This window comes from Podarcis raffonei, chromosome 4, assembly GCF_027172205.1.
Source record: "Podarcis raffonei isolate rPodRaf1 chromosome 4, rPodRaf1.pri, whole genome shotgun sequence".
Classification (NCBI taxonomy): domain Eukaryota; kingdom Metazoa; phylum Chordata; class Lepidosauria; order Squamata; family Lacertidae; genus Podarcis; species Podarcis raffonei.
Window position 1 is genome coordinate 7,121,031 of NC_070605.1, and position 27,582 is coordinate 7,148,612.

Here is a 27,582-nt window from a genome sequence, read left to right on the forward strand (position 1 = left end):
GACGTTTGACGGTCTATTGATCCCTGTGCCACCACTGGATAGCTTCCCCGCTGCCACCAACCCGTTTCTCTCAGGTACACACTGCATCTAGACAGTTGTTAACATTAAACCAAATAAACAAGTTTATTTTATAAGCATTAACAAGTTTATGGTTTGAGATAATTTTTCTTGTCAGTTTCTTAACCTTAGTTTCATTACCGGCCTATACCTTCCTAATACCTTCTAACTGATTATCCCAGCTGTTTAACTGACTCCTCTTAACAGATTCTCTCACTCTCTCGCATCAAACTAGCCCAACCCACAGACTTATCCTCCCTCTCCCTTCTCTAACTCCAGACTCACTTCTTAACAACTCTAACTCCTCCCCTTGGGTTCCTATTGGTTAATCATTTTACACTTAGTTAACCCTTTCCTTATGACCTAGTATGATGCCATACACCTAGGAGGGCAAACGCCACAGGCCAAATTAAATATTTTATGGGGGGGAGACGCCTAGGTATTTAAATATTGGCACATATTCCTACACCCACAGGTCTCAGGATGGTTACAACATAAAAACACAAAACACCACATGTTCAAATGGCATTAGATGTCAATCAGCCAAACGCAAGGTAATAAAGGTGCGGATTTCTTAGCTCCTAAAGCTGTATAATGGTTTTCCCGACCTTTCTATGAATTCTTTGATGGGAAGTGAGACTGGAGCTATGACTGAAGCTCTTTCCACATTCCACACACTGATAGGGTTTCTCCCCTGTATGAATTATGTGATGAGAAGTGAGAGAGGAGCTCTGACTAAAGCTCTTTCCACATTCCATGCACTGATAGGGTTTCTCCCCTGTATGAATTCTTTGATGAGAAGTGAGACTATTGCTGTGACTAAAGCTCTTTCCACATTCCATGCACTGATAGGGCTTCTCCCCTGTATGAATTCTTTGATGGGAAGTGAGAATGTACTTCTTCCTGAAGCTCTTTCCACATTCCACACACTGATAGGGTTTCTCCCCTGTATGAATTCTTTGATGGGAAGTGAGACTGAAGCTGTGACTGAAGCTCTTTCCACATTCTACACACTGAAAGGGTTTCTCCCGTGTATGAATTCGCTTATGGGAAGTGAGACCGGAGCTGTGACTGAAGCTCTTTCCACATTCTACACACTGATAAGGTTTCTCACCTGTATGAATTTTTTGATGGGAAGTGAGATGGGAGCTCTTCATGAAGCTCTTTCCACATTCCACACACTGATAGGGTTTCTCCCCTGTATGAATTCTTTGATGGCAAGTGAGATCACAGCTCTTCCTGAAGCTCTTTCCACATTCCACACACTGATAGGGTTTCTCCCCTGTATGAATTCTTTGATGGGCAGTGAGATGGGAGCTCTGACTGAACCATTTTCCACATTCCACACACTGATAGGGTTTCTCCCCTGTATGAATTCTCTGATGGGAGGTGAGACTGTGGCTGTCACTGAAGCTCTTTCCACATTCCACACACTGATATGGTTTCACCCCTGTATGAATTCTTTGATGTGAAGTGAGACTGCGGCTGTTACTGAAGCTCTTTCCACATTCCACACACTGATAGGGTTTCTCTCCTGTATGAATTCTTTGATGGCAAGTGAGATCGCAGCTCTTCCTGAAGCTCTTTCCACATTCCACACACTGATATGGTTTCTTTCCAATGAGATTTTGTTGATGGGAAGTGGAACGGGAGCTCTGACTGCAGCTTTCTCCACACTCTAAATTTTCACGTGGCTTCTCCTCTCTGGGGATTTTATCGTGGTCACCTTTGTTCTCGATTTCCGATTCATCACAATCTGCAATGCAGACAAAAAGGGTTAGAGCCTCAGAGAAGAACTGGAGGGAGTTTATTATGATATTCTGATGTGTTGTTGAATGTTGCTTTGTTTGATATAGAGTAGTGGTCAAAATTGCAGAAGCCTTTGGAGAAAAATTTCAGAGGCTTGATGGCTCAAAACTCTGCTTCTTTTGGAGTAATATTATAAAATTATATATCAATGGAAAGATAATTTAATTTAATCAAGAATGCAATTCAACAAAGTTTGTTTAACTACCCGTATTCCATCAAACATTATAGCGAAAAAACCAGAAAAAGGAAGCACAACTTGCTTAGGTTGACTTTTGTCAGTGTGTTACGTGATTGCTAACAAGTTGGTTGGTTTTCTGTCTTCTTTCATTTAGTCAGGTTGAACAACATAATAAAATTAAAGAAATAGCACAAAGAGTTGACGGGTCACCCAGAAAGCGATGTAAAATAGTACTATTAAGTGAACAGGGCTACAGTTATGAAGAAATTAGAAGAAAGATTGTGGAAAACATAACCAAAGCTGGCCTTTCTATATTTTTGAAGACGTATATGGAGACTCAGTCACTAAAAAATCAGACTGGTTAAGGCAGGAAAAGGTGCACAAAGGCAAGTGACGATCGAAGAATGGAGAGACTGTCCCTACATGACAGAAGAATATCATCTGGGTGTATACAAGATGACATGGTGCAATGTAATGTGAAGTTGAGTGCAAGGACTGGTCGAAATGTTAGAATTCTAAGGAAAAAGCCATTGTTATCTCTCAAGCAAAGCTTGAAAGACTAAACCCTTGTTAAGTGGACAGTGGAAGAATGGGACAGTGTTATTTGGAGGGATGAGACCCAAATCTCCTTGCTTGGTAGTGATGGCATGAAATACGCGAGGAGAAGAATCAGAGAACATTTACATCCTATTTGCATTACACCGACCGTGAAACACCCAGATAGTGTGATGATCTGGGGTTGTATGGCAGCAAAAGGCAGAATTTGCGTCATTAATGGAAATGGAAATGCCCCCAAATACATAAGGGAAATACCTTAGCCCAAACTGAAGCGTTCCACGGGTGATATTTTCCCTGATACTGAAGCATATATATATATATATATATATATATATATATATATATATATATATATATATATATAATTTATTTATTTATTTATTTATTTTTCTATTTCAACAAGATTCAGCTCCATGTCATGTTGCTGCTGTGTGCAAGCGGTGCTTTCAAGATAATTCTATTCTACTGCCAGAATGTCCTGGGAATAGCTCAGATTTTAACCCAATCGGAAATCTATGGGGCCGACTAAAGAAACTTGTTAATCAAAGGCAACCCAGCAATAAAGCCCAATTAATAGAGGCAATAATTCAGTCTTGGTTTCACATTCTCACAGCTGCAGAACTAAAAACTTCATGGGAAGGCATTGTAAGGCCGTAATTAAAGCTAATTAATTAATTATGTTAATTAATCAATTTTAATTAATTAAATTAATTAATTTTAATTAATTAAAACTCCTTCATGGATCACTGCCTTGCCATGGCGAAGGGGCTTAAATAACTCAGAGAAGCTATGAACTATGCCATGCAGGGCCACCCAAGATAGACAGGTCATAGTGGAGAGTTTTGACCAAACGTGATCCACCTGGAGCAGGAACCGGCAAGCCACTCCAGTATCCCTGCCAAGAAAACTCCATGGACAAAGACAACAGGCATATAAAAGTTATGACGCTGGAAGATGAGCCCCTCAGGTCGGAAGGTGTCCAACATGCTACTGAGGAAGAGCGGAGGACAAGAACAAGTAGATTCAGAGCTGATGAAGCAGCTGGGCCAAAGCAGAAAGGACGCTGAGTTGCGGATATGCCTGGAAGCGAAAGGAAAGTCCAATGCTGTAAAGAAAAATATTGCATAGGAACCTGGAATGTAAGAACCATGAACTTGGATGTGGTCAAAAATGAGATGGCAAGAATATTGACATCCTGGGCATCAGTGAACTAAAATGGAAGGGAATGGGCAAATTCAGTTCGGATGACCATCATATCTACTACTGTGGGCAAGAAACCCATAAAAGAAATGGAGTGGCCCTCATAGTCAACAAAAGAGTGGTGAAAGCTGTACTGGGATGCAATCTCAAAAATGATAGAATGATCTCGATACGAATCCAAGGCAGACCTTTTAACATCACAGTAATCCAAGTTTATGCACCAACCACTGATGCTGAAGAAACTGAAATTGACCAATTCTATGAAGACTTACAACACCTTATAGAAGTGACACCAAAGAAGGATGTTCTTCTCATTATAGGGGATTGGAATGCTAAAGTAGGGAGTCAAGAGATAAAAGGAACAACTGGCAAGTTTGGCCTTGGAGTTCAAAACGAAGCAGGGCAAAGGCTAATACAGTTCTGCCAAGAGAACAAGCTGGTCATCACCAACACTCTTTTCCAACAACACAAGAGACGACTCTACACATGGACATCACCAGATGGGCAGCATTGAAATCACATTGATTATATTCTCTGCAGCCAAAGATGGAGAAGCTCTATACAGTTAGCAAAAACAAGACCTGGAGCTGACTGTGGCTCAGATCATCAGCTTCTTATAGCAAAATTCAAGCTTAAACTGAAGAAAGTAGGAAAAACCACTGGGCTGGTAAGATACAATCTAAGTCAAATCCCTTAAGAATACACAGTGGAAGTGAGGAACAGGTTTAAGGATTTAGATTTGGTGGACAGAGTGCCTGAAGAACTGTGGATGGAGGCTCGTAACATTATACAGGAGGCAGCAACGAAAACCATCCCAATGAAAAGGAAATGCAAGAAAGCAAAGTGGCTGTCCAATGAGGCCTTACAAATAGCGGGGGAGAGAAGGCAAGCAAAATGTGAGGGAGATAGTGAAAGATACAGGAAATTGAATGCATATTTCCAAAAAATAGCAAGGAGAGACAAGAAGGCCTTCTTAAACGAGCAATGCAAAGAAATGGAGGAAAACAATAGAATGGGAAAAACCAGAGATCTGTTCAAGAAAATTGGAGATATGAAAGGAACATTTCGTACAAAGATTACTGTAATAAAAGACAAAAGTGGAAAGGACCTATCTGAAGCAGAAGATATCAAGAAGAGGTGGCAAGAATACACAGAGGAACTATACCAGAAAGAAATGGATGCCTCGTATACCCCAAGTAGTGTGGTTGCTGACCTTGAGCCTGACATCCTGGAGAGTGAAGTCAAATGGGCCTTAGAAAGCACTGCAAATAACAAGGCCAGTGGAAGTGATGGTGTTCCAGCTGAACTATTTAACATTTTAAAAGATGATGCTGTTAAGGTGGTACACTCAATATGCCAGCAAATTTGGAAAACTCAGCAGTGGCCAGAGGATTGGAGAAGATCATGTGGAGAGAGGCTCAGAACTCACAGGGTTAAGAGTTCTGAGTGACGTCTCACATTTTGAGGCGGGGTTTTAGAACACTGAGGGGAGTGTTTTACTGTGCCTCAGACAGTGTGTGTTTGCTCCGTTCCAAGAAAGGAGCAAGATGTGCGCTCTGTCGCCAGGCAGGAGATTTATAGCTGTTGTGTTGTGCTAAGGAATAAAGACTTTAAAGATAAGGAGACAGCCTGCGTTTCAGCCTGAGTTATTGCCCTCACACGAACGACGTTCCTGCTTCTGTTCCGCTGTGTTTACTTGCTGCTGGAGTCAAAGGTCTTTGGGGGAAGATCAGAGTCGCGCAGAGAAGTGTGCCGGACGCCATTGGGCTCCATAGATCAGTCTACATCCCAATCCCAAAGAAGGGCAGTGCCAAAGAATGCTCCAACTACCGCACAATTGCACTCATTTCACACGTTAGCAAGGTTATGCTTAAAATCCTACAAGGCAGGCTTAAGCAGTATGTGGACCGAGAACTCCCAGAAGTGCAAGCTGGATTTAGAAGGGGCAGAGGAACCAGAGACCAAATTGCAAACATGCGCTGGATTATGGAGAAAGCTAGAGAGTTCCAGAAAGACATCTACTTCTGCTTCATTGACTATGCAAAAGCCTTTGACGGTGTCGACCACAGCAAACTATGGCAAGTTCTTAAAGAAATGGGAGTGCCTGATCACCTCATCTGTCTCCTGAGAAATCTCTATGTGGGACAAGAAGCTACAGTTTTAACTGGATATGGAACAACTGACTGGTTCAAAATTGGGAAAGGAATACGGCAAGGCTGTATATTGTCTCCCTGCATATTTAACTTATATGCAGAATTCATTGTGGGAGCCAGGAAGTCATGGCAAAGGCTTGTAGCGCCACCTGGTGCCTTGCTGACCTCGGTGACCAGCATGTCCGTGCCTTACAATGTATTAGAATGTATTGACCTTAAAAGGAGTTGTATTTCCTCTGAGCAGTGATTGACCAATGGGGCGAGGGGGGGGGGAGCCATGACCGGATGAGGTAACGTGAGACATTGGAATGCAGCCATGCGGCTGGGGAGAACAAAGGATAATAAAAAGTGACCGGAGAGGAGAAGAAGTCTGAACGAGCTGCCCTCCGTCCATGGAAATATTGCTGGCTCTCTGTGTCTTTATTTTATGCTAAACAAGCGCCATTTGCAACGGCTGGCTTCGTCAATTCATCATGCAAAAGGCTGGGCTGGATGAATCCCAAGCCAGAATTAAGATTGCCGGAAGAAATATCAGATATGCAGATGACACAACCTTGATGGCAGAAAGTGAGGAGGAATTAAAGAACCTTTAATGAGGGTGAAAGAGGAGAGCGCAAAATATGGTCTGAAGCTCAACATCAAAAAAATGAAGATCATGGCCACTGGGCCCATCACCTCCTGGCAAATAGAAGGGGAAGAAATGGAGGCAGTGAGAGATTTTACTTCCTTGGGCTCCATGATCACTGCAGATGGTGATAGCAGTCACGAAATTTAAAGATGCCTGCTTCTTGGGACAAAAGCAATGACAAACCTAGACAGCATCTTAAAAAGTAGAGACATCACCTTGACAACAAAGGTCCGTATAGTTAAAGCTATGGTTTTCCCAGTAGTGATGTATGGAAGTGAAAGCTGGACCATAAAGAAGGTTGATCGCCGAAGAATTGATGCTTTTGAATTATGGTGCTAGAGGAGACTCTTGAGAGCCCCATGGACTGCAAGAAGATCAAACCTATCCAATCTTAAGGAAATCAGCCCTGAGTGCTCACTGGAAGGACAGATCCTGAAGCTGAGGCTCCAATACTTTGGCCACCTCATGAGAAGAGAAGACTCCCTGGAAAAGACCCTGATGTTGGGAAAGATGGAGGGCACAAGGAGAAGGGGATGACAGAGGACGAGATGGTTGGACAGTGTTCTCGAAGCTATGAGCATGAGTTTGAGCAAACTGCGGGAGACAGTGGAAGACAGGAGTGCCTGGCGTGCTCTGGTCCCTGGGGTCACGAAGAGTCGGACACAACTAAGCGATTAAAAAACAACGACATTAAAAGGTAAAGGTAAAGGTACCCCTGCCCGTATGGGCCAGTCTTGACAGACTCTAGGGTTGTGCGCCCATCTCACTTAAGAGGCCAGGGGCCAGCGCTGTCCGGAGACACTTCCGGGTAACGTGGCCAGCGTGACAAAGCTGCATCTGGCGAGCCAGCGCAGCACACGGAAACGCCGTTTACCTTCCCGCCAGTAAGCGGTCCCTATTTATCTACTTGCACCCGGGGGTGCTTTCGAACTGCTAGGTTGGCAGGCGCTGGGACCAAGCAACGGGAGCGCACCGCGCTGCGGGGATTCGAACCGCCGACCTTTCGATCGGCAACCCCTAGGCGCTGAGGCTTTTACCCACAGCGCCGCCCGCGTCCCAGACATTACTCCACAGAAAAGTGGTGTTATGAGCCATCAAACCTCAGAAACACACTTTCCACAAATGGTTTCCACAATTTTGGCCACCAGTATAAGTTGCTCATTTTAAGTTAATGTTCTTTTAATATGGGATCAGAATATTATTATTGATGTTTCATGATTATATATGTGTTGGAAGCCGCCCAGAGTGGCTGGGGCAACCCAGTCAGATGGGCAGGGTAGAAATAAAAATGTCAGCTTTGTTCAGGAGCTGAAAGAGGCTGGAATGTATGAAAGCAGGCAAAGAGAGATAAGGACACTGGAATGTGAGAGGGAGGAGGGGCAGCCGAGTGGCAGAGCTTCAGAGAACAAAGAGAAGGCAGCAGATAGCAAAGATCCACAAAATACGAATCTTAGCTCAGAAACAGAAGGGGAGAGGCCAGGAATAGCTAGCCCAAAAACTAGAAGGCGCGAAAAGGTCAGTGAGAGGAAGGGAAAGAGCAGACGCGAAAGGGTTTTTCCCCCTGTTGGAAGAAGAGGAAGGGGCGGAGTTTAGACTTGGCAACTGCAAACTTGGAAGTCAGACACGGAGTGAAAGAGCTCCGGAGTGATTTATGTGTTTGAGCAATAAACCCGAGATAATTACTGCCGGTGTCTCGCTTCTGTGGGAGAGCCAAGCCATTACAAAAAATTATTATTATTACTACAGTGGTACCTGTTCTGGAAAAAATTAAGTTTGTAAACCAAGGTAACACTGACTCATCCTCATCCTCATCACTGCTACTACTACCTGAGATTCCATAAGCCTAGCTCTTCTCTGGGGTGGATTTTGTTTGGCCCAGTCATGGTATCCCCTCCATCTCCAATGTCAGTCCTTGTTATGGCTTGGTCTCTCCCACAAACGTGAGACTGTTAATAATTTCAGATTTATTGCTAAAACAACAAACTTGGACGGAGCTCCTCTACTCTTCGTCCTCCCCACAAGATGGAGTTGCCCAGACTGAGCTCCTCCCCCTTCCCCAGCACGGAAGCCCCCACCTTCTCTTCCAGTATCTTTAGAGCGTCTCTGCCACTTTTCAGATCCTACGAGATTTGGCAGAGAATGCTTCCTGCATTCCAGCGTCTGACTCACTCCTGTAGCTCTCACACAGCTGTCTGTCACTCTGTCTCCCTTTTTCTTCTCCCCTTTGTTCAGAGCTCAGATGACAGTTCCTCTCCCCCTCCTCTCTGCCTTCCGCTGCTAACTCTCCTCTCCCTAGGCCTGCTTCTTCTCTGGCTGGCAGCACCTGGGCTTCGCTGCCATTCATCTCTTTGGTCAACCCAAGACTGACAGGAGCAAAAACAAAAACCTGAAACTACTTAGCTTTCCTAACAATTCTGAAACTGACATTGAAGATGGCCTGGGAAGTTCAGACCAGCCCAATCCTGGTAGAAAAAGGAATAATTTGAGGAAGGTTGTTCAAAGAAAAAACTGTAATTTACTCTTTATTGTGGGGGTGTTAGGTCCCCAGGTGTTATAGGGGGCGCTGTTGAGCTCTGTGAAAATATAAGAGGTTGGTCACATTGAGGTATTTTTTGAATTTCCAGGCAGATATGACGATCCCACAGGGAGCCTTACCAAGAGAGGCCACGATCCCACGATTCTCCTCCATGACGTCCTTATGCAGAGCTCTCTGGTCAGGCTCCAGCAACGCCCACTCCTCGTCCGTGAAACGAACAGCAACATCTTCAAAGCACAATGGACCCTAAAAGAAAAAGGGAAATGTCTTCCTCTGAGACAGCAGAAATATGATCTGCTACACAATGCTCTGTTGTATCCTTCCTGTTAATAATAATAATAATAATAATAATAATAATAATAATAATAATAATAATAATAATTATTTATACCCCGCCCATTTGGCTGGGTTTCCCCAGCCACTCTGGGCAGCTTCCAACAAAACACCAGAATACAATAATCTATTAAACATTAAAAGCTTCCCTAAACAGGGCTGCCTTTAGATGTCTTCTAAAAGTTTGGTAGTTATTTTTCTCTTTGACATCTGGTGGGAGGGCGTTCCACAGGTTGGGTGCCACTACCGAGAAGGCCCTCTGCCTGGTTTCCTGTAACCTCACTTCTCGCAGTGAGGGAACCGCCAGCAGGCCCTCGGCACTGGACCTCAGTGTCTGGGCAGAACGATGGAGGTGAAGACGCTCCTTCAGGTATATTGGACCAAGGCCGTTTAGGGCTTTAAAGGTCAGCACCAACACTTTGAATTGTGCTCAGAAACGTACTGGGAGCCAGTGTAGGTCGTTCAAGACCGGTGTTATATCGTCTCGACGGTCGCTCCCAGTCACCAGTCTAGCTGCCGCATTTTGGATTAGTTGTAGTTTCAGGGTCAGCTTCAAAAGTAGCCCCACATAGAGCGCATTGCAGTAGTCCAAGCGAGAGATAACCAGAGCATGCACCACTCTGACAGGACAGTCCGCGGGCAGGTAGGGTCTTAGCCTGCGTACCAGGTGAAGCTGGTAGACAGCTGCCCTGGACACACAATTGACCTGTGCCTCCATGAACAGCTGCGAATCCAGAATGACTCCCAGGCTGCGCACCTGGTCCTTCAGGGGCACAGTTACCCCATTCAGGACCAGGGAGTCCCCCACACCTGCCCGCCTCTTGTCCCCCCAAAACAGTACTTCTGTCTTGTCAGGATTCAACCTCAATCTGTTAGCCGCCATCCATCCTCCAACTGCCTCCAGACACTCACAGAGGACCGTCAATGCCTTCACTGGTTCCGATTTGAAAGAGAGGTAGAGCTGGGTATCATCTGCATATTGATGGACACCCAGTCCAAACCCCCTGATGATCTCTCCCAGCGGCTGCATGTAGATGTTGAAAAGCATGGGGGAGAAGACAGAACCCTGAGGCACCCCACAAGTGAGAGCCCAGGGGTCTGAACACTCATCCCCCACCACCACTTTCTGAACACGGCCCAGGAGGAAGGAGCGGAACCACTACATGACAGTGCCCCCAGCTCCCAGCCCCTCAAGACGGTCCAGAAGGATGTTATGATTGTTCAGAAACCACTCGCTGAATCACCTTGCCCAAGCATGGAAGATTTGAGACTGGGCGATAGTTAGCCATATTGGCAGCATCTAAAGATGGTTTTTTAATAAGCGGTTTGATAACCCCCTCTTTCAGCGGGTCTGGGAAGGCTCCCTCACAGAGAGAAGCATTCACGACCTCGCGAAGCCCATCGCCTAGCCCTTCCCGGCTAGCTTTTATAAGCCAGGATGGGCAAGGATCAAGGAGACAGGTGGTTGGTTTCACTCGTCCAAGCAGCCTGTCCACATCCTCGGAGGTAACAGATTGGAATTGATCCCATGCAACTTGACTAGACAGGACACTAGCACTCTCCTGCCCCGGCCCTGCTCCCACGGTGGAGTCTACCTCTTCCTGAATCTGAGCGACTTTATCTGCAAAAAACTTTGCAAAATCATTGCAGGAGATCATGTGCCCCATACTGGGCCCCGATGTAGCAGGTGGTTCCGCTAAATTGCAAACCACCTGAAAAAGTCTCCTGCTGCTGGTTTCTGCAGATGCAATAGAGGCAGCAAAGAAAGTCGTCTTCGCCGTTGCTACCGCCACTTGGTAGGCTCGGCATTGAGCTCTAACCCGTGTCCGGTCAGCTTCAGAATGAGTTATCCGCCACCAGCTCTCTAGCCGTCTCAGCGATTGTTTCATTGCCCTCAGATCCGTGGAAAACCACAGGGCTGTCCAGGCTCCATGCAATCGAAGAGGGCGCTTCGGAGCCAAACAGTCAATAGCCCTGGTTAACTCCGCATTCCAGCGGGCCACCAGGGAATCAGCTGAAAGGCCATCAACATGGGATAAAGCATCCCCTTCCACTCTCTGGAAACCATTTGGAGCCATTAAGTGGCGGGGGCGGACCATCCGAATCAGTCCCACCTCCCTGCAGAGGGGAAGGGTTGCGGAGAAGTCCAGTTGCACCAGGAAGTGATCTGACCATGGCACTGTAACCCCTCCTCCCCACCCACAAGGCCTGGGTTGCTGTGCGTAAGAGAAACCTGGTGGGCAAGCAGCGGCAAGGACAGGCCCATCTGCTTCATCCAACCAAGTCTCTGTTACACATGCCAGGTCAAGTCCTCCATCCATGATCAAGTCATGGATGGCAGTGGTTTTATGAATCATTGATCTGGCATTGCACAGCAGCACCTTCAGGTCATGTGGGTATCCCTTGCTGATTCTAGTATCCGTCCAGTCAGTACCAGACCCAGAGGCAGGGATAGTCCTCAAACAACGACTAAACCTGCCTCCTCTGTAATGACATGCTCTGGTCTTAACATCCATCCCACCCCCCACAAAAAAAAGTAATCAAAAGGGGGGGGAAGAAATTTTTTAAAAAGATTTTAAAAATTTTAAAAAACATATTAAAACATTTTTAAAAGAGCATTGTGCCGCTCCAAGGCCTCCTGGCCAGCAGGAGCAGCAGCAGCAACCGTCCTTATGAGGCTTCAGGCCCCGCCCTGGGCCAGGTGATGAGTGGCAGGAGCAGGGCCCTCAGGCACTCACACAGGGGAGTTGTTTCAGTAGGATTGCTTTGCTGCGCATTTTAATTCTGGATGCTTATTTTATTCTAAGTTTTAATTATGGGTATTCATCTTTGTGCAAATAGGTGGTACTCCACTTTGTGTTTTCCAAGTCATTCTGCCTAGAATTCCAGTTTGCCTGATGGAAGGGTCCACTTTCTCCTCTCCTCCTGAGCTGTTCTGGGGAGTTCCCTCCCAATGCCCTAGAGCCAAATTCAAGGGGTTCATAGGGGCATAGAGCGGGAGGAATGGGGGCAGGCCCCATTTTGCAGCCAATGGGGCTGGTTAGGTGAATCCAGGCCACTATTTGTTCTCATTTGTCCACTTCTTAGAAATCAATCTGAGCATTCAGTGATCAATCTAGAAATAAAATAAGCCTCTGTTGGATGGCCATCTGTCTTGGATGATCTAGCAGAGATTCCTGCATTGCAGGGGGTCTCCTGGCTCTGAGAGACAAGCAGGGAGGGTGGCTTCTGGCAAAAGGAGAGGGAGCCACCTGTGGCTCCTCCTTCTCCTGACTCACCTCTGCCTCTCGACCTTCCTCTCCCACTCGCCTCCTTCCTCTTCTGCCTTTGATTCTGCACTGCATTCTGCCACAGAGTCTCCCAGCTCACTAAGCCCTGTTACCCCTTTAGCTTCTGACATCTCCTCTTCCCAGGCTTATCCCTCTTCCCCTCTGACCGCTCATCCTTCCTCCACCTCCACTTCTTGGGCTCTGAGCCGTCTTCCCTTCCTGGTTCCCCAGCTGCTTCCTCCCACCATTCCTCTGTGCCCAACCAGCCCATGACATTGCTCCATCCCTCGGCCTCTGTCGCCACAAGGCAGCTTCCCCTGACCTGATCTGGTTCCACAGCCACTGCTTCCCTTCTGCCCCCATGAAAAGACGGATCAGGAAGTCTTGCCGGCATCATTCTGTCACCTGCAAAAGATAAAAGGTAAACAGGAAGCCAGGAGTGTCTGCTTCTCTCACAGGTGAAACAGGGCATCTCTAACTGCAGATGGGCCTTTGAGAAAGCCTTACCTGCTGAGAGCATTTGGACGTTTGTGTCCATTTCATATGTTTGTTGTGCAGAAATACATCTCCCCTCCTCTGGACCCTTCTTCCCAACAGTCTCCCTCCAAAACAAGATGAAAAGAACCCCCAGATGAGTTGGAAAACCAACGGAATGAGAGAAAAACCACCTTCCTCCTTACCCAGTGGCCTCTCTCTGGCGTCCAACGGAGGCTTCTCTGTCTCACAGGAATCCAGGTCCATTTCCGCAAAGAGATCCTTTCCGTGAGAAAGAAACAAGGATTCAAAACACAGAATGGTGAGAAAGACTGCGAGATCTCATTCAATAGATGCTTTCCCAGAAAACGGATGGGCCATCAGCAGACCATTATGGGATGTTCTTTGTCCTGTTTGGAGCCCCTTGGGAGTATCCAGAGGAAAGTCTCTCTCACCTGCTTTCTCTCCTCTGCCTGACTCAGGAGGAAACCTTCGGCCAGGGCCACCGCCTGGGAACTGGTCTCTGCTCCGCATTCCCTCACCCAGCTCTCCATCTCCGAGGGAAGGACAGCCAGGAACTGCTCCAAGATCACCAGGTCCAGCATCTCAGCTTTCGTGTGCCTTTCCGGCTTCAGCCACTGGTGGCAAAAGTGGTAGAGTCGGCTGCAAACCTCTCGGGGTCCTTTGGCCTGCTGGCAGCAGAACTGCCTCATCTGCTGGCTCTGCACCTCTGAGCAGAGGGTGTCCTCCTCACCCAGGATCTTCTGCACTGGGTTTTCCCAGAACCCCCCACTGCTCCCAGTTTGGCTGCCATGGCCTCTTCCTGCTTCGGGACCAGCTGAATCTTGCTCATCCATCTGTGCTCTCAGGAAGCCTTTGAGAGATCGGAAGGAACCCTTTGGTCTTCTGACAAGTTCTGTCCGTCTTAATGAGAGGCCCTAGCAAATCCTACAAACCAAATACATTGTTCTGTTACAGAATTGGGAGGACGGGGGGGGGGGGAATGGTTCCCTGAGCAAGCATGGATGAGTCTTGCTGGGAACCAGGGCTGGACTGCACCGCATCCCAGACCATGAGCTATCTTTTTGAAAGGAAAGAGGAGGAAGAGGAGAAGAAATAAGTCTCTAGCCTTCTAGCCACGCAAAATGTGGAGGCAACTGAAGGGATTTCTGGGAGATTAATCAACCTGGTTTCTGCAGCCTTCTAGTCAATGCATGAAGTCAGAACCAACTGACAAGGGAGTCATTTGTGGGTCTAGTGGGGGTCCTCACCCGGGGGTCCTCAGGAGTTGCTCCCCCCCTCCCCTGCTTCTGTCTCCTTTTCTTGTACTTGGACTCTCTGCCGCTCTCCAGACAGACTCCTGGGGTGGAGTCCCTTTTTATTTGCTCTGAGGGACAGGTATGTATCTGACCAACCCCCTAAAGGCCAAGTGGGAAAAGCCAAAGACATCTCCCTTAAAATTTAGGCGGGTGATTTTTATTTTTATTTTTATTTTTATTATTCTGTTAGATAGCTTAACACACACACAGCCATTGATGCTAAAGTCCCTGCAGGTTCGGTGAGTAGCAGCGCCCATTTCCGGCTGCTTTGCCAGCAACAATCCCTTTGGGACAGAGAGGACGTGGTCCTGGGATGCCCTGCTCTGGGTGCGAGGGGATTGCTGCAGTGGCCTCCGTGGGGAGCTGCCCTGGGAGACAACTGGGAAACTGGTCCGCAATGCAGCAGCCAGACTCTGGGCTGGGATCCCTCTCTTTATTCCTGGCCTTTCCTGGGGAGGGGGCTAGTCCACCTCCTCGTCCAGCTTTGGAAAACCATTTGCACATGTTTCCTCTGTTGTGCAATGAGGCTGAGCGATGTCACACAGAGTTAAAGTCCCAGGGACTCCTTTCTTTAAAGAAGGGAGATATTTTCTGAAAGGGGGGGTGGAGGGCCAGATGAGTTTGGGATCCTCTGATCTGCAGGAAGGAGAGCGTGGCAGACCTGGCCCCTCCCGGATCAGGCCCCCCAGGCATCCTCCCCTGCTGCAGCCCTGGGACCCCCCCCCCCCGTCTCCCCACTGCACCCTCTGGGGGGAGAGAGAGGAGACTCACCAGATCCCAGGAGGGGACAGCGAGGCAGCCCTTGCAGGAGAGACCCCAAAGCAAGGAAAGGACTGGGGAGGGAGGGGCCCTGGCTCTGGAGGACCTGCCCCCCCTTGCTTCCTGTCCTCTCTAGGAAGGCAGCTCACTTCCCTTTAACCCTTGCCAAGCCGAGTCCCTCCAGCTCAGCCCTCTCTCACTTGGCAGAACCTCAGATTCTTATTATTTTTTATGGATTAAGGGGGCAGCTGCCCCCCTGGCTACGCCCATGCCCAGATATCCTTTGGGGGGGGAGGCTCTTGGCTGGACTCTGAGCATCTCCTTCTGTTGGCCAGAAACCAGAGGAAGAGCTTGCAGGGAAAAGGGCTTTGCAGGAGGCAAGGAAGCTCCTCCTAGAATTCAGGAGTGGAGAGATAGGAGGGGATCCCAGGGTCATCTAGTCCAACTGAAGCCTTAGTTTACCGGGGATTCATTTCCCGCTTGCCCCAGGACCGAGGAGAGAACAAAAGCACCAGGGAAGCAACTTCTTCTTCGGAGAAAAGAGTTTTGTTGAGATCTGCGCAGAGGCAGCCCGTGGAATACTTTCCAAAGACTGGCGGCCCCAATACACGTAAACAAGCATTCTTATACCTGAGAGCATACACCCGTCTTCCCAATCCCCCCAATCAGCTGGCAAGGTTATAACTTATTACCTTATATGGATAGCTAAGCCCCCCTCCCTTTCTTCTCTTGCGTTACTGAAGCAAGAAGCATGAAACAAGAAGCAGCTTCTGGCTTGCAGAACTGAAGCAATTGCGGTTTTTGCTAGCTGCTTTACCACAACTGCAGAAGTTAGTTTGGGTGCAGATAATATTGAGTTTAACCCCTCCTTCTCCCTTCACAACCCCCAGCAATGCAGGAATCTCAGCTAAAGCATCCGTGGCAGATGGCCGTCCGATCTTTGCTCAGATACCTCCAAGGAAGGAGAGTCCACCACCTCCCAAGGGAGACCTTTCCCCTGCCCAACTGCTCTTAGATGTCCCTCAAGGCAGCGGGTCCTGAGTTCTAGTCCTGCTGAAACAATCGCACTGGCTGCCAAGGAGGAACCAAGTAAATTTCAAAATAAATCCTATTCTCATCATAAATGAGTAATGCTTTCTCATGCATGCTTTTTATGCTAATAAAATGCTTAATTGCTAATTCAATGGACTGAAAATGGATTGTTGTTATTTTTATGTTTAGGGAAGCTTTTAATATTTGATGGACTATTGTATTTTAAAATTTTGTTGAAAGTCGCCCAGAGTGGCTGGGGAACCCAGCCAGGTTGGCGGGGTATAAATATATTATTATTATTATTATTATTATTATTATTATTATTATTATTATATGATTAGGAGAGTGTTCTCCTTTCGAAAGAGGCAGGTGGAATCTCCACTGTTGCTAATAGCATAACATTGAAAGGCTAGGGAAATATGGGGAGCCCTAGAGCATCTGCTTGGCATGCAGAATGTCCCAGGGTCAACCCCTGACATCTCCTACAAGGGCTGGACGAAATCCCTGCCTGAAACTCTGGGGAGCTGCTGCCAGTCAGTGTAGGCCAGGGGTCCTCCAACTATGTCCCGTGGGCCGAATCCAGCCCTCCAGGGTTGTGAATCTGGCCTGCACGGCCATTTCAGAACCCGCCAAGTGTCTGAGGCTGAAAGCATCTCGCCACCCGCTCAGTCAGTCCCCATGCTGCGCTGAGGTATAGCACCGGTCTTGAAAGACCTACATTGGCTCCCAGTATGTTTCCGAGCACAATTCAAAGTGTTGGTGCTGACCTTGAAAGCACTAAATGGCCTCGGTCCTGTATACCTGAAGGAACGTCTCCACCCCCATCGTTCTGCCTGGACATGGAGGCCCAGTGCTGAGGGCCTTCTGGCGGTTCCCTCATTGCGAGAAGCAAAGCTACAGGGAACCAGGCAGAGGGCCTTCTCGGTAATGGCGCCCACCCTGTGGAACGCCCTCCTATCAGATGTCAAAGTGATAAACAACTACCTGAGATTCAGAAGACATCTTAAGGCAGCCCTGTTCAGGGAAGTTTTTAATGTGTGACATTTTAGTGTATTTTTGGTCGCTGTGGAAGCCGCCCAGAGTGGCTGGGGAAACCCAGCCAGATGGACGGGGTACAAATAATAAATTATTATTATTATTAGGTAAACGCTACCAGTGTTGGTGCTGCTTTCCCCCACCGCCAGCCTCAAAACCAGGTCGGGGAGTAGCGCGAAGGTGTCGCACGCCTTCCCGCTGCCCCCCAAGCCTGTGGGGCTGGCGGTGGGGGAAAGCGCTGCTTTCCCCCACCGCCAGCCTCAAAGACTAGACTCTCCTGGCTTCAGCGAAAGCAGCGCAAAGCCTCCGGAGCGCAGGATTCAGAGGCTTCGGGTTGCTATCGCTGAAGCCAGGGAGCCTGCATTCGCTCCATAGGACGTACACACATTTCCCCTTAATTTTGAGAAGTTGAGAAGAACTGACAGTCTAACGTTTGCTGGAGCCAGAACAAGACCTCTTGCTCCAGGTGATGCAGAGCTGCCAGGAAGCTGCCTTTTAAAAAAGTAATACTTTGAGCCCGTAGTTCAATTTCCCAGCAGCTCCCCTTGCCCCGGAGACACTTCTAGCATTTCATCTCCTCTACCTGTGGCATTGTTCAGCAGTGGGGAAAGTGACCTCTTCACACCAGATGTCCATTTGGTATGGTCCTTTCCAGGTTTTTGCCTGCTCATTGTGTTTGTCTTTCATTTGTTCTCGTCTGTGTGTTGCCAGTAGACGCCACAATTCTGTGGGTACTCTAGGTGGTGCAGAAAGCACCTAGAAGCTCCCTAGAGGTTGAAGTGCAGATCAAACTTATGTTTTGCGCTCTATTAATTCCAGTTAGCAGTACTGGGGGTGGTTCAGATTCTGGGGCAGTGCTTTTGGCCATCAGAGGGTGTTACAGGGCCAGCCTACTTTCCCTTTAAAGACAATTGGGTCTCCAGCTGGTTTTGGATTACAACTCCCATCATCCCTAACTAGCAGGACCAATGGGGAGGGATTATGGGAACTGTAGTCCGGGAGTTGCTGGAGACCCAAGTTTGGCCCGTAAGGATTGGACCTGTCCACATTTGTATTTTCTTGTATTTTGTTTTCCTCCTTTGTGCGTTGTTTTTTTTTTTTTTAAGAGGGCAAATTGAAAGAGAAATTGTATGGTAAGTTGCGGAATAATAAAAGGTTGCGTTTGAAAAACACAAACAAACCTGGGGGGTGGCCTTGTAATCATTTTACACTTAGTTAACCCTTTCCTTATGACCCAGTATGATGTCACACACCTAGGAGGGCTAACGCCACATACCTCCCCCCTTAAGAAGATTGACTCAGGAGGGATAACTTAACCTACCGTATTTTTCGCTCTATAACACGCACCTGACCATAAGACGCACGTAGTTTTTAGAGGAGGAAAAGAAGAAGAAAATATTCTAAACGAAACAGTGGATGTATGATTTTTGTGGTTCATGCTGTGGCCACAGACATGTGATCTGATGGTGAATTTGGGGTGACCCAGTGCAAAAATCCTGAGGATCCATGTGGATCCGTGCTTTGTGACCACGTTTTAAGTGGGGAGGGAAGGAAAAGCACTCAAGGGACAAGGAACACTCGTGGGGTGGGTGGAGAAGGATCTTTTCGGCGAGCTGAGCGGGGAGGAGGGAGGGAAAGAGCACTGTTGCTTTAAAGGTATACTTAAGGTATTTGCCCTGTGCCTGGGGTTTTTTCCATTTAACAGTTTGCCGCCTTTTCCTTCCGCTCCTTGTTTTGAGGCAGAATAGATTTGAGCAAGTGAGGAGGACTTGGATTGCAGGGGATTCGCCATTAGCTGTGTAAAAGTGCTCCTCCTTGCAGCCTTCTACTTTGTTTGTACACGTGGCTACTAGTATCAGGTTCAGTTTGAGTGATAAGCAGCCACCAGCAGCAATAGAATGGAGCACAAAAAAGCGGTAGGGGCACTAGGACCCAGACAATGCTCAAATCTATCCTGCCTGAAAACAAGCTGCAGAAGTAAAAAAGCACCTCCAGCTCCCATCCCCAGCGGATCAGCTGAGACAGCGGGGGATTTGCATAGTTTTCCCCTCTCCCTCATCCCATGCCTTCCCCAGCCTTTTTTTTTTTTTTTACTTCCTGGTTTTCACTGCGCTCATGGCTCAGAGCTCGAGGTTGGGGTTTTTTTCGCTGCTGGTTGCTTAATTTTTTCCCTTCCCGATCCAACCCCTCCTGTGCCTTGCCGTCCCTCTCCAGCCTCATTGCTCCGTTTAGAGAGCGCGTGGACCTTTGCTAGCTGAGGCTGCAGCAGCTGTTGCTGGCTACGCAACGCTTTTAAAAGCGCCTGCTGGCGTTTAACCACCTGACTCCTTCCGGCTCGATATGGCTCCCGTCTGTCCCTCCTCCTGTGTAAGCGGCTGCTGCCCGCTTTGCTGCCATGGCTCTCCTTCCCTCCCTCCTCCCCAGCTCCTCCGTAGGTTGCTTTAAAGCAAGCAAAGTGAGGACAGACGCTTTGCTTGACTGACGGCAGCCAGGGCTCCAGTCCAGTGCATTCGCTCTGTAACACGTACAGGCATTTTCCCTTACTTTCTAGGAGCAAAAAAGTGCGTGTTATGGAGCGAAAATTACAGTAGTTATTCTCCTGATCAATCAGCATTACATATCTAATGCAAATAAACATTTACTAATCTGTTATTACACCCTTCACATCCCACATAACATTGGTACATCTATTACTTTGTTCTGGCAAAATATACATTTATACATAAAACCTGATATATCTTAGGTATTCAGTTAACTACAGAAAAATTATAACTGTGCACTGGTTAACTTTCAACCGCAGGTCTTTTTGATAAGGCATCTGCAATGGTGTTCAGGGACCCTTTTACATTTTTAATTGTAAAATTAAAGTCTTGCAGCGATAGGGCCCACCTCATCAACTTACTGTTCTTCATTGTTCTCAACCACAGCAAGGGTGAATGGTCAGTACATAAGCTAAAAGTTCGGCCCCAGATGTACGGCTTCAGTTTCTGTAATGCCCACACGATGGCAAGGCATTCCTTCTCGATGGTCGAAAATGTCTTTCCTTTGGAAGTAATTTCTTGCTTATGAAGGTGATCGGACGCAGGTCGTCCTTCTCTAAGTGTTGACACAGTATGGCCCCGATCCTGGCATTAGAGGCATCGGTGAAGACGGTGAACTCACGATCATAATTAGGAGCAACAAGGACTGGTCCTGACGTCAAGGCGCTTTTTAAGGCATCAAAGGCCTGCTGACACGCTGCTGTCCATTTAACCTTATCTGGCTCCTTCTTCCGAGTTAGGTCAGATAAAGGCGCTGCTAACTCACTAAATTTTGGAATAAATTTTCGATAATAACCGGCTAGTCCTAGGAAAGCTCTTTATTCTTGGAGGTAGGGGTAGGCCATTTTGAAATGGCTTCTACCTTTGTCTCTAAAGGTTTCATCACTCCTCCTCCCAAAATGTGTCCCAGATATTGAATAATCGAGCCCCCTATCTGGCATTTGCTAGCTTTGATGGTTAAGCACGCCTCTTTAATTCGCTGTAGCACTATCCCTAAGTGCTCTTTGTGTTTATCCCAAGTTGGACTGTACACAGCAATATCGTCTAAATAAGCAACTGTGAACCCTCGTAATCCGTTCAGGATTTTGTCCACCAGTCGCTGAAAAGTGGCTGGCGCATTCTTTAAACTCAAACAGCCCTAAGCGACTTCTAAACACAGTTTTCTCCTGGTTCCTAGGGTCCATTTTTACTTGATAGTATCCCTTTGTTAAGTCTAAGCAGGTGATGTAATGACACTGGCCTATAGCTTCGATCAGGTTATCTAAATGTGGCATTGGATATGCATCTGCTTTAGTGACATGGTTCAGCTTCCTATAATCCAGGCAAAATCGGATAGATCCCTCAGGTTTGTCTAACAACACTTTGGATGCTACCCAGGGGCTTTCCAAAGGGGTTATGATCCCTGCCTTCAAGATCTCCCTTACCTCATTGCTAACTTTCCCCACATATTCTCCTGTTATCCTATAGGGGGTTACAGCAATGGGCTCAGCATCCCCGGTGTCGATATGATGTACAACTAACTCCCTTAGCTCTACCTGGAGTATTACTGAAAATTTCCTTATCATACCAGGTTTTCTGCTTTGTTTGGGCTGCCTCAAAACAATTAATTAAATCAGCATCCTCTTTCTGTTCTTGGGCCAAACTAGGTTTTTGGTTTTTTGTAAAAGGAACCAGCAGGGCTTCATTTCTCCCCTCAGAGATCTGTTCCTCAGCTCAGGTCTCCTTTGGCAACAGTAGCATTCCCCTCAGCATTGGGTGACTGTTGACCCCCCTTGGAGTGAGTAACTACAAAAGAACTCTGTTCATGCTCTAAGAGATCCCATCCGATCAGCACAGCAGTGGGAATCTCCTCAGAAATGGCAACCTGCCACTGTCCTGACCAATCTTGGAACTTAACATGGATCTCTGCAACAAGTAATACCTCAGGCTGCTTTGAAATTCCTTTTAATTGCATAACTTTCCCTGGAATTATTTTGGTGGGACAGATTATCTCTGAGTGGACAATAGTGACTTGCGAGCCTGTATCTTTTAACCCTAGAAATCTCCTCCCTTCAATCCAAATAATTTCCCCAGCATTTTTCAAGATTGTCTTGTTTAATGGCATAGCAATGTGCCACTTTAGCCTCCACCACTTCAGCAGGCTTCGGCCTATCCTGACTAGCTTGGCTCTCCTCAGCTGCTTTGATACAATATGTCTTTTTTGGAGGGCTAATATTGACAGACTTTCCCCCTCCAGCTCTACAATTAAACTTTTTGTGGCCAAGTTTTCCACATCCCCAGCATTTCGGTTCTTTGGGATTTGTATAATTTGTTTTCCACCCTTTCTCCTCAGTGAGACTGGTCTTTGCTTGGGCCTTGTCATTTTGCCCTTTTGACAATGGCCTATTTCCCTTGTCTGTCTCTGAAGATGGGTTTCCCTTTGCCTGTTGGAATCTATTTCTGGTAGTCCCCCACACCAGTGTGGAGTAGTGGTTAAGAGCAGTGGACTCGTAATCTGGGGAACCGGGTTCGCGTCTCTGCTCCTCCACATGCAGCTGCTGGGGGACCTTGGGCCAGTCACACTTCTTTGAAGTCTCTCAGCCCCACTCACCTCACAGAGTGTTTGTTGTGGGGGAGGAAGGGAAAGGAGAATGTGAGCCGCTTTGAGACTCCTTAAAGGGAGTGAAAGGCGGGATATCAAATCCAAACTCTTCTTCTTCTTCTTCTTCTTTCCCGCCAAAACTTGGTTTATCAAACCTATGGTCCCTTATTTCATTTATTTGGTCAGCTAAGTTAGCGGCTTCTTGAAGCGATCGAGGGTATCTTTCCTTTATAAGATATTTTAATTGGCCGTTTATCATTTCATTAAATTGTTCCAGAGCAAACACTTCTCTGATTTTTGGAACGGAGTCTGCCCTCTCCTGTTCTAACCATTTTGTGAGGTACTTTGAGATTTTAGCCCCAAACTGAGCGTATGTCTCCTCCCTCACTTTAGTCACACTTTTAAATTTCTTTCTCAGTTGTTCTGGGGTAATCCCAAACCTGGTGTATATTAGTTGCTTAAACATATCAACATTTTTGGATTGGTCCTCAGTCATTTGGGCATAGATTTCAGCTAATGCACCACTTATTTTGGCTCTAAGTATCTTCATCTTATCTTCATCTTTCACTTGAAAATCTTGACAAGCTCTTTCAAATGATATAATAAAAGCTTCAGGGCTATCTTTTCCCTTAAATACAGGAAAACGCTTTAAATCTACTTTCACTTGAGTTTGACTAATGGTGTTATTACTATTATTTTGATTTTCCATGGCTGCTAATTCCAGTTTCCTCATCTCCAGCTGAAATTGCATTCTTTCACTCTCACTTTCCCTCTCCTGCTCAGCTCTCATTCTTTCGCTCTCCTGCTCAGCCCTAATTCTTTTGCTCTCACTTTCAGCTTTAATTCTTTCTATTTCTAGTACAGATCTAATCTTTTCTAATTCCAATTTATATTCTTGTTCTAACTTCCACTTTACAAAGTCTTCAGAGAATTTTGCACCTCCTGCCTCAGGTTGAATGTTACGTTACATTTTCTAAACACTGCTCTCCCCTCTGAGGATTTCCATTCTCCTCTCCTTCAGAACTTTCATAAGTTGTTTCCCTCACAGGGTTTCTTATCTTTTTGGGCGGCATAATGTGTGAGTGAGAATTGTCAGTAAATTAACAAAATAAGAGAAATTTCCTCTCAGTACCGTTCCCTCTAGCTACGCTTCTCTCAAGACTCTGGTCCCAAAGTTCTGCTATGGGTTTTCTCTCTAACCCTTCAAGCTTACTTCCTCTGACCACAAGCCTAAACCCTCTGCCAGAACAGATTTTGAGCTCTCTTTTTCCTTGTTATTTTGGCTTTGTGGCTTACCTTGGGTATTTTACAACTACACACTCAGGCTAGGTAATCACTTCACAGATTTACCCTTCCCCCTCCAGGAGTATTGTTTTCCCCAACACAGGCGTATCTATCTGATCCTGCCTCAAACATATTGATTTGGATCCCACTGCTGCCGTCGCTTTTTTGGTGACTAGGCGCAGCAATCTAAATATCCCACCACAGGGTATTGAATGGATCTCACAGGCGTATTGATGTTATCCCACCGCTGCCGACACTTTTGTGGCGTTCACACAGGGTCCCCAGACGTTTGACGGTCTATTGATCCCTGTGCCACCACTGGATAGCTTCCCCGCTGCCACCAACCCGTTTCTCTCAGGTACACACTACATCTAGACAGTTGTTAACATTAAACCAAATAAACAAGTTTATTTTATAAGCATTAACAAGTTTATGGTTTGAGGTAATTTTTCTTGTCAGTTTCTTAACCTTAGTTTCATTACCGGCCTATACCTTCCTAATACCTTCTAACTGATTATCCCAGCTGTTTAACTGACTCCTCTTAACAGATTCTCTCACTCTCTCGCATCAAACTAGCCCAACCCACAGACTTATCCTCCCTCTCCCTTCTCTAACTCCAGACTCACTTCTTAACAACTCTAACTCCTCCCCTTGGGTTCCTATTGGTTAATCATTTTACACTTAGCTAACCCTTTCCTTATGACCTAGTATGATGCCATACACCTAGGAGGGCAAACGCCACAGGCCAAATTAAATATTTCATGGGGGGGGAGACGCCTAGGTATTTAAATATTGGCACATATTCCTACACCCACAGGTCTCAGGATGGTTACAACATAAAAACACAAAACACCACATGTTCAAAAGGCATTAGATGTCAATCAGCCAAACGCAAGGTAATAAAGGTGCGGATTTCTTAGCTCCTAAAGCTGTAAAATGGTTTTTCCGACCTTTGAATGGATTCTTGTATGGGAAGTGAGTTTGGAGCTTTGACTGAAGCTCTTTCCACATTCCACACACTGATAGGGTTTCTCCCCTGTATGAATTATGTGATGAGAAGTGAGAGAGGAGCTCTGACTAAAGCTCTTTCCACATTCCATGCACTGATAGGGTTTCTCCCCTGTATGAATTCTTTGATGAGAAGTGAGACTATTGCTGTGACCAAAGCTCTTTCCACATTCCATGCACTGATAGGGCTTCTCCCCTGTATGAATTCTTTGATGGGAAGTGAGAATGTACTTCTTCCTGAAGCTCTTTCCACATTCCACACACTGATAGGGTTTCTCCCCTGTATGAATTCTTTGATGGGAAGTGAGACTGAAGCTGTGACTGAAGCTCTTTCCACATTCTACACACTGAAAGGGTTTCTCCCGTGTATGAATTCGCTTATGGGAAGTGAGACCGGAGCTGTGACTGAAGCTCTTTCCACATTCTACACACTGATAAGGTTTCTCACCTGTATGAATTTTTTGATGGCAAGTGAGATGGGAGCTATTGGTGAAGCTCTTTCCACATTCCACACACTGATAGGGTTTCTCCCCTGTATGAATTCTTTGATGGCAAGTGAGATCGCAGCTCTTCCTGAAGCTCTTTCCACATTCCACACACTGATAGGGTTTCTCCCCTGTATGAATTCTTTGATGGGCAGTGAGATGGGAGCTCTGACTGAACCATTTTCCACATTCCACACACTGATAGGGTTTCTCCCCTGTATGAATTCTCTGATGGGAGGTGAGACTGTGGCTGTCACTGAAGCTCTTTCCACATTCTACACACTGAAAGGGTTTCTCCCGTGTATGAATTCGCTTATGGGAAGTGAGACCGGAGCTGTGACTGAAGCTCTTTCCACATTCTACACACTGATAGGGTTTCTCTCCTGTATGAATTCTTTGATGGCAAGTGAGAGAGGAGCTATGCCTGAAGCTCTTTCCACATTCCATGCACTGATAGGGTTTCTCCCCTGTATGAATTCTTTGATGAAATGTGAGAGTGTCCTTCTTCCTGAAGCTCTTTCCACATTCCACACACTGATAGGGTTTCTCCCCTGTATGAATACTTTGATGGGAAGTGAGATTGGAGATCTTCCTGAAGCTCTTTCCACATTCCACACACTGATAGAGTTTCTCCCCTGTATGAATTCTTTGATGGGAAGTGAGAGAGGAGCTCTGACTGAAGCTTTTTCCACATTCCGTGCACGGATAGAGTTTATTTCCAATGAGATTTTGTTGATGGGATGTGGAATGGGAGCTCTGACTGCAGCTTTCTCCACATTCTAAATTTTTACGTGGCTTCTCCTCTCTGGGGATTTTATCGTGGTCACCTTTGTTCTCGATTTCCGATTCATCACAATCTGCAATGGAGACAAAAAGGGGTTAGAGCCTCAGGAACAAATGGAGAAGAACTGTTCATTACCTGTTGTTTGTCATTAACCAACATATTTATTATGAGATTCTGATGTGTTGTTGAATGTTGCTTTGTTTCATATATAGTAGTGGTCAAAATTGTGGAAGAGTTTTGGAAAAAAGTGTATTTCAGAGGTTTGATGGCTCATAACACCACTTCTTTTGGAGTAATATATAAAATTATATATCAACGGAAAGATAATTTAATCAAGAATGCAATTCAACAAAGTATTCTATCAAACATTGTAGCCAAATAACCAGAAAAAGGAAGCACAACTTGCTTAGGTTGACTTTTGTCAGTGTGTTACGTGATTGCTAAAAAGTTGGTTAGTTTTTTTTGTGTTCTTTCATTTAGTGAGGTTGTAAAACATAATAAAATTATAGAAAAGGCACAAAGAGTTTACTGGTCACCCAGAAAGCGATGTAAAATAGTACTATTAAGTGAACCAGGCTACAGCTATGAAGAAAATAGTATTTGCCCAGGACGATATCTACCTTTACCTCCCCACCCCCATTTTATGTTGTTATTTCTATGTATATCATGCTATGGCCACACGGCTAATGCAATAAAATCTATTGAAGAAAATAGAAGTGAGATTGGGTGAAACATAACCAAAGCTGGCCTTTCTATATTTTTGAAGACGTATAAGGAGACTCAGTCACTACAAAATCAGAGTGGTAAAGGCAGGAAAAGGTGCACAAAGACAAGTGACGATCGAAGAATGGAGAGTCTGTCCCTACACGACAGAAGAATATCATCTGGGTGTATACAAGATGACATGAAGCCATGTAATGTGAAGTTGAGTGCAAGGACTGGTCTAAATGTTAGAGTTCTAAGGAAAAAGCCATTGTTATCTCTCAAGCAAAGCTTGAAAAGATTAACAACATGACTAAACCCTTGTTAAGTGGACAGTGGAACAATGGGACAGTGTTATTTGGAGGGATGAGACCCAAATGTCCTTGCTTAGTAGTGACGGCATGAAATACACAAGAAGAATCAGAGAAGATTTACATCTGACTTGCATTACACTGACCATGAAACACCCAGATAGTGTGATGATCTGGGGTTGGATGGCAGAAAAAGGTGTGGGCAGAATTTGCGTCATTAATGGGAATGTAAATGCCGCAAAATACATAAATGAAATACTTTAGCCCCAACTGAAGCATTCCGCAGGTGATCTTTTCCCAGATACTGAAGCATTTATATTTATTTATTTATTTATTTATTTATTTTTCTATTTCAACAAGATTCAGCTTCATGTCATGTTGCTGCTGTGTGCAAACGGTGCTTTCAAGATAATCCTATTCCACTGCCGGAATGGCCTGGGAATAGCCAAAACTTTAATCCAATCGGAAATCTATGGAGCCGACAAAAGAAACTTGTTAATCAAAGGCAACCCAGCAATAAAGCCCAATTAACAGAGGCAAAAATTCA

The 27,582-nt window shown here is 46.1% G+C and overlaps 2 protein-coding genes across 14 annotated transcripts in view; both read right to left on the reverse strand.

Annotated features, from left to right (window-relative positions):
* Window positions 1-27,582, reverse strand: part of LOC128412207 (zinc finger protein 420-like) — a 378,482-nt gene that overhangs the window by 136,951 nt on the left and 213,949 nt on the right. The gene's annotated exons all lie outside the window — the stretch shown is intronic.
* The window catches only part of LOC128412217 (zinc finger protein 501-like), a 37,769-nt gene continuing 10,667 nt past the window's right edge, over window positions 481-27,582 (reverse strand). The window contains exons 1-6 of one of the 3 annotated variants that reach the window (XM_053385093.1): window positions 15,286-15,357; window positions 13,651-14,143; window positions 13,402-13,477; window positions 13,044-13,126; window positions 9,239-9,365; window positions 481-1,813 (exon numbers count right to left, since the gene is read on the reverse strand). In XM_053385093.1, the coding sequence (XP_053241068.1) occupies window positions 639-1,813; window positions 9,239-9,365; window positions 13,044-13,126; window positions 13,402-13,477; window positions 13,651-14,052 (1,863 nt within the window). In that variant the 5' untranslated portion in view covers window positions 14,053-14,143; window positions 15,286-15,357 and the 3' untranslated portion in view covers window positions 481-638. Of the gene's footprint in view, window positions 1,814-9,238; window positions 9,366-13,043; window positions 13,127-13,228; window positions 13,478-13,650; window positions 14,144-15,285; window positions 15,358-27,582 lie in introns of those variants that run through there. The other 2 variants (XM_053385092.1, XM_053385094.1) reach the window with 2 other exon arrangements.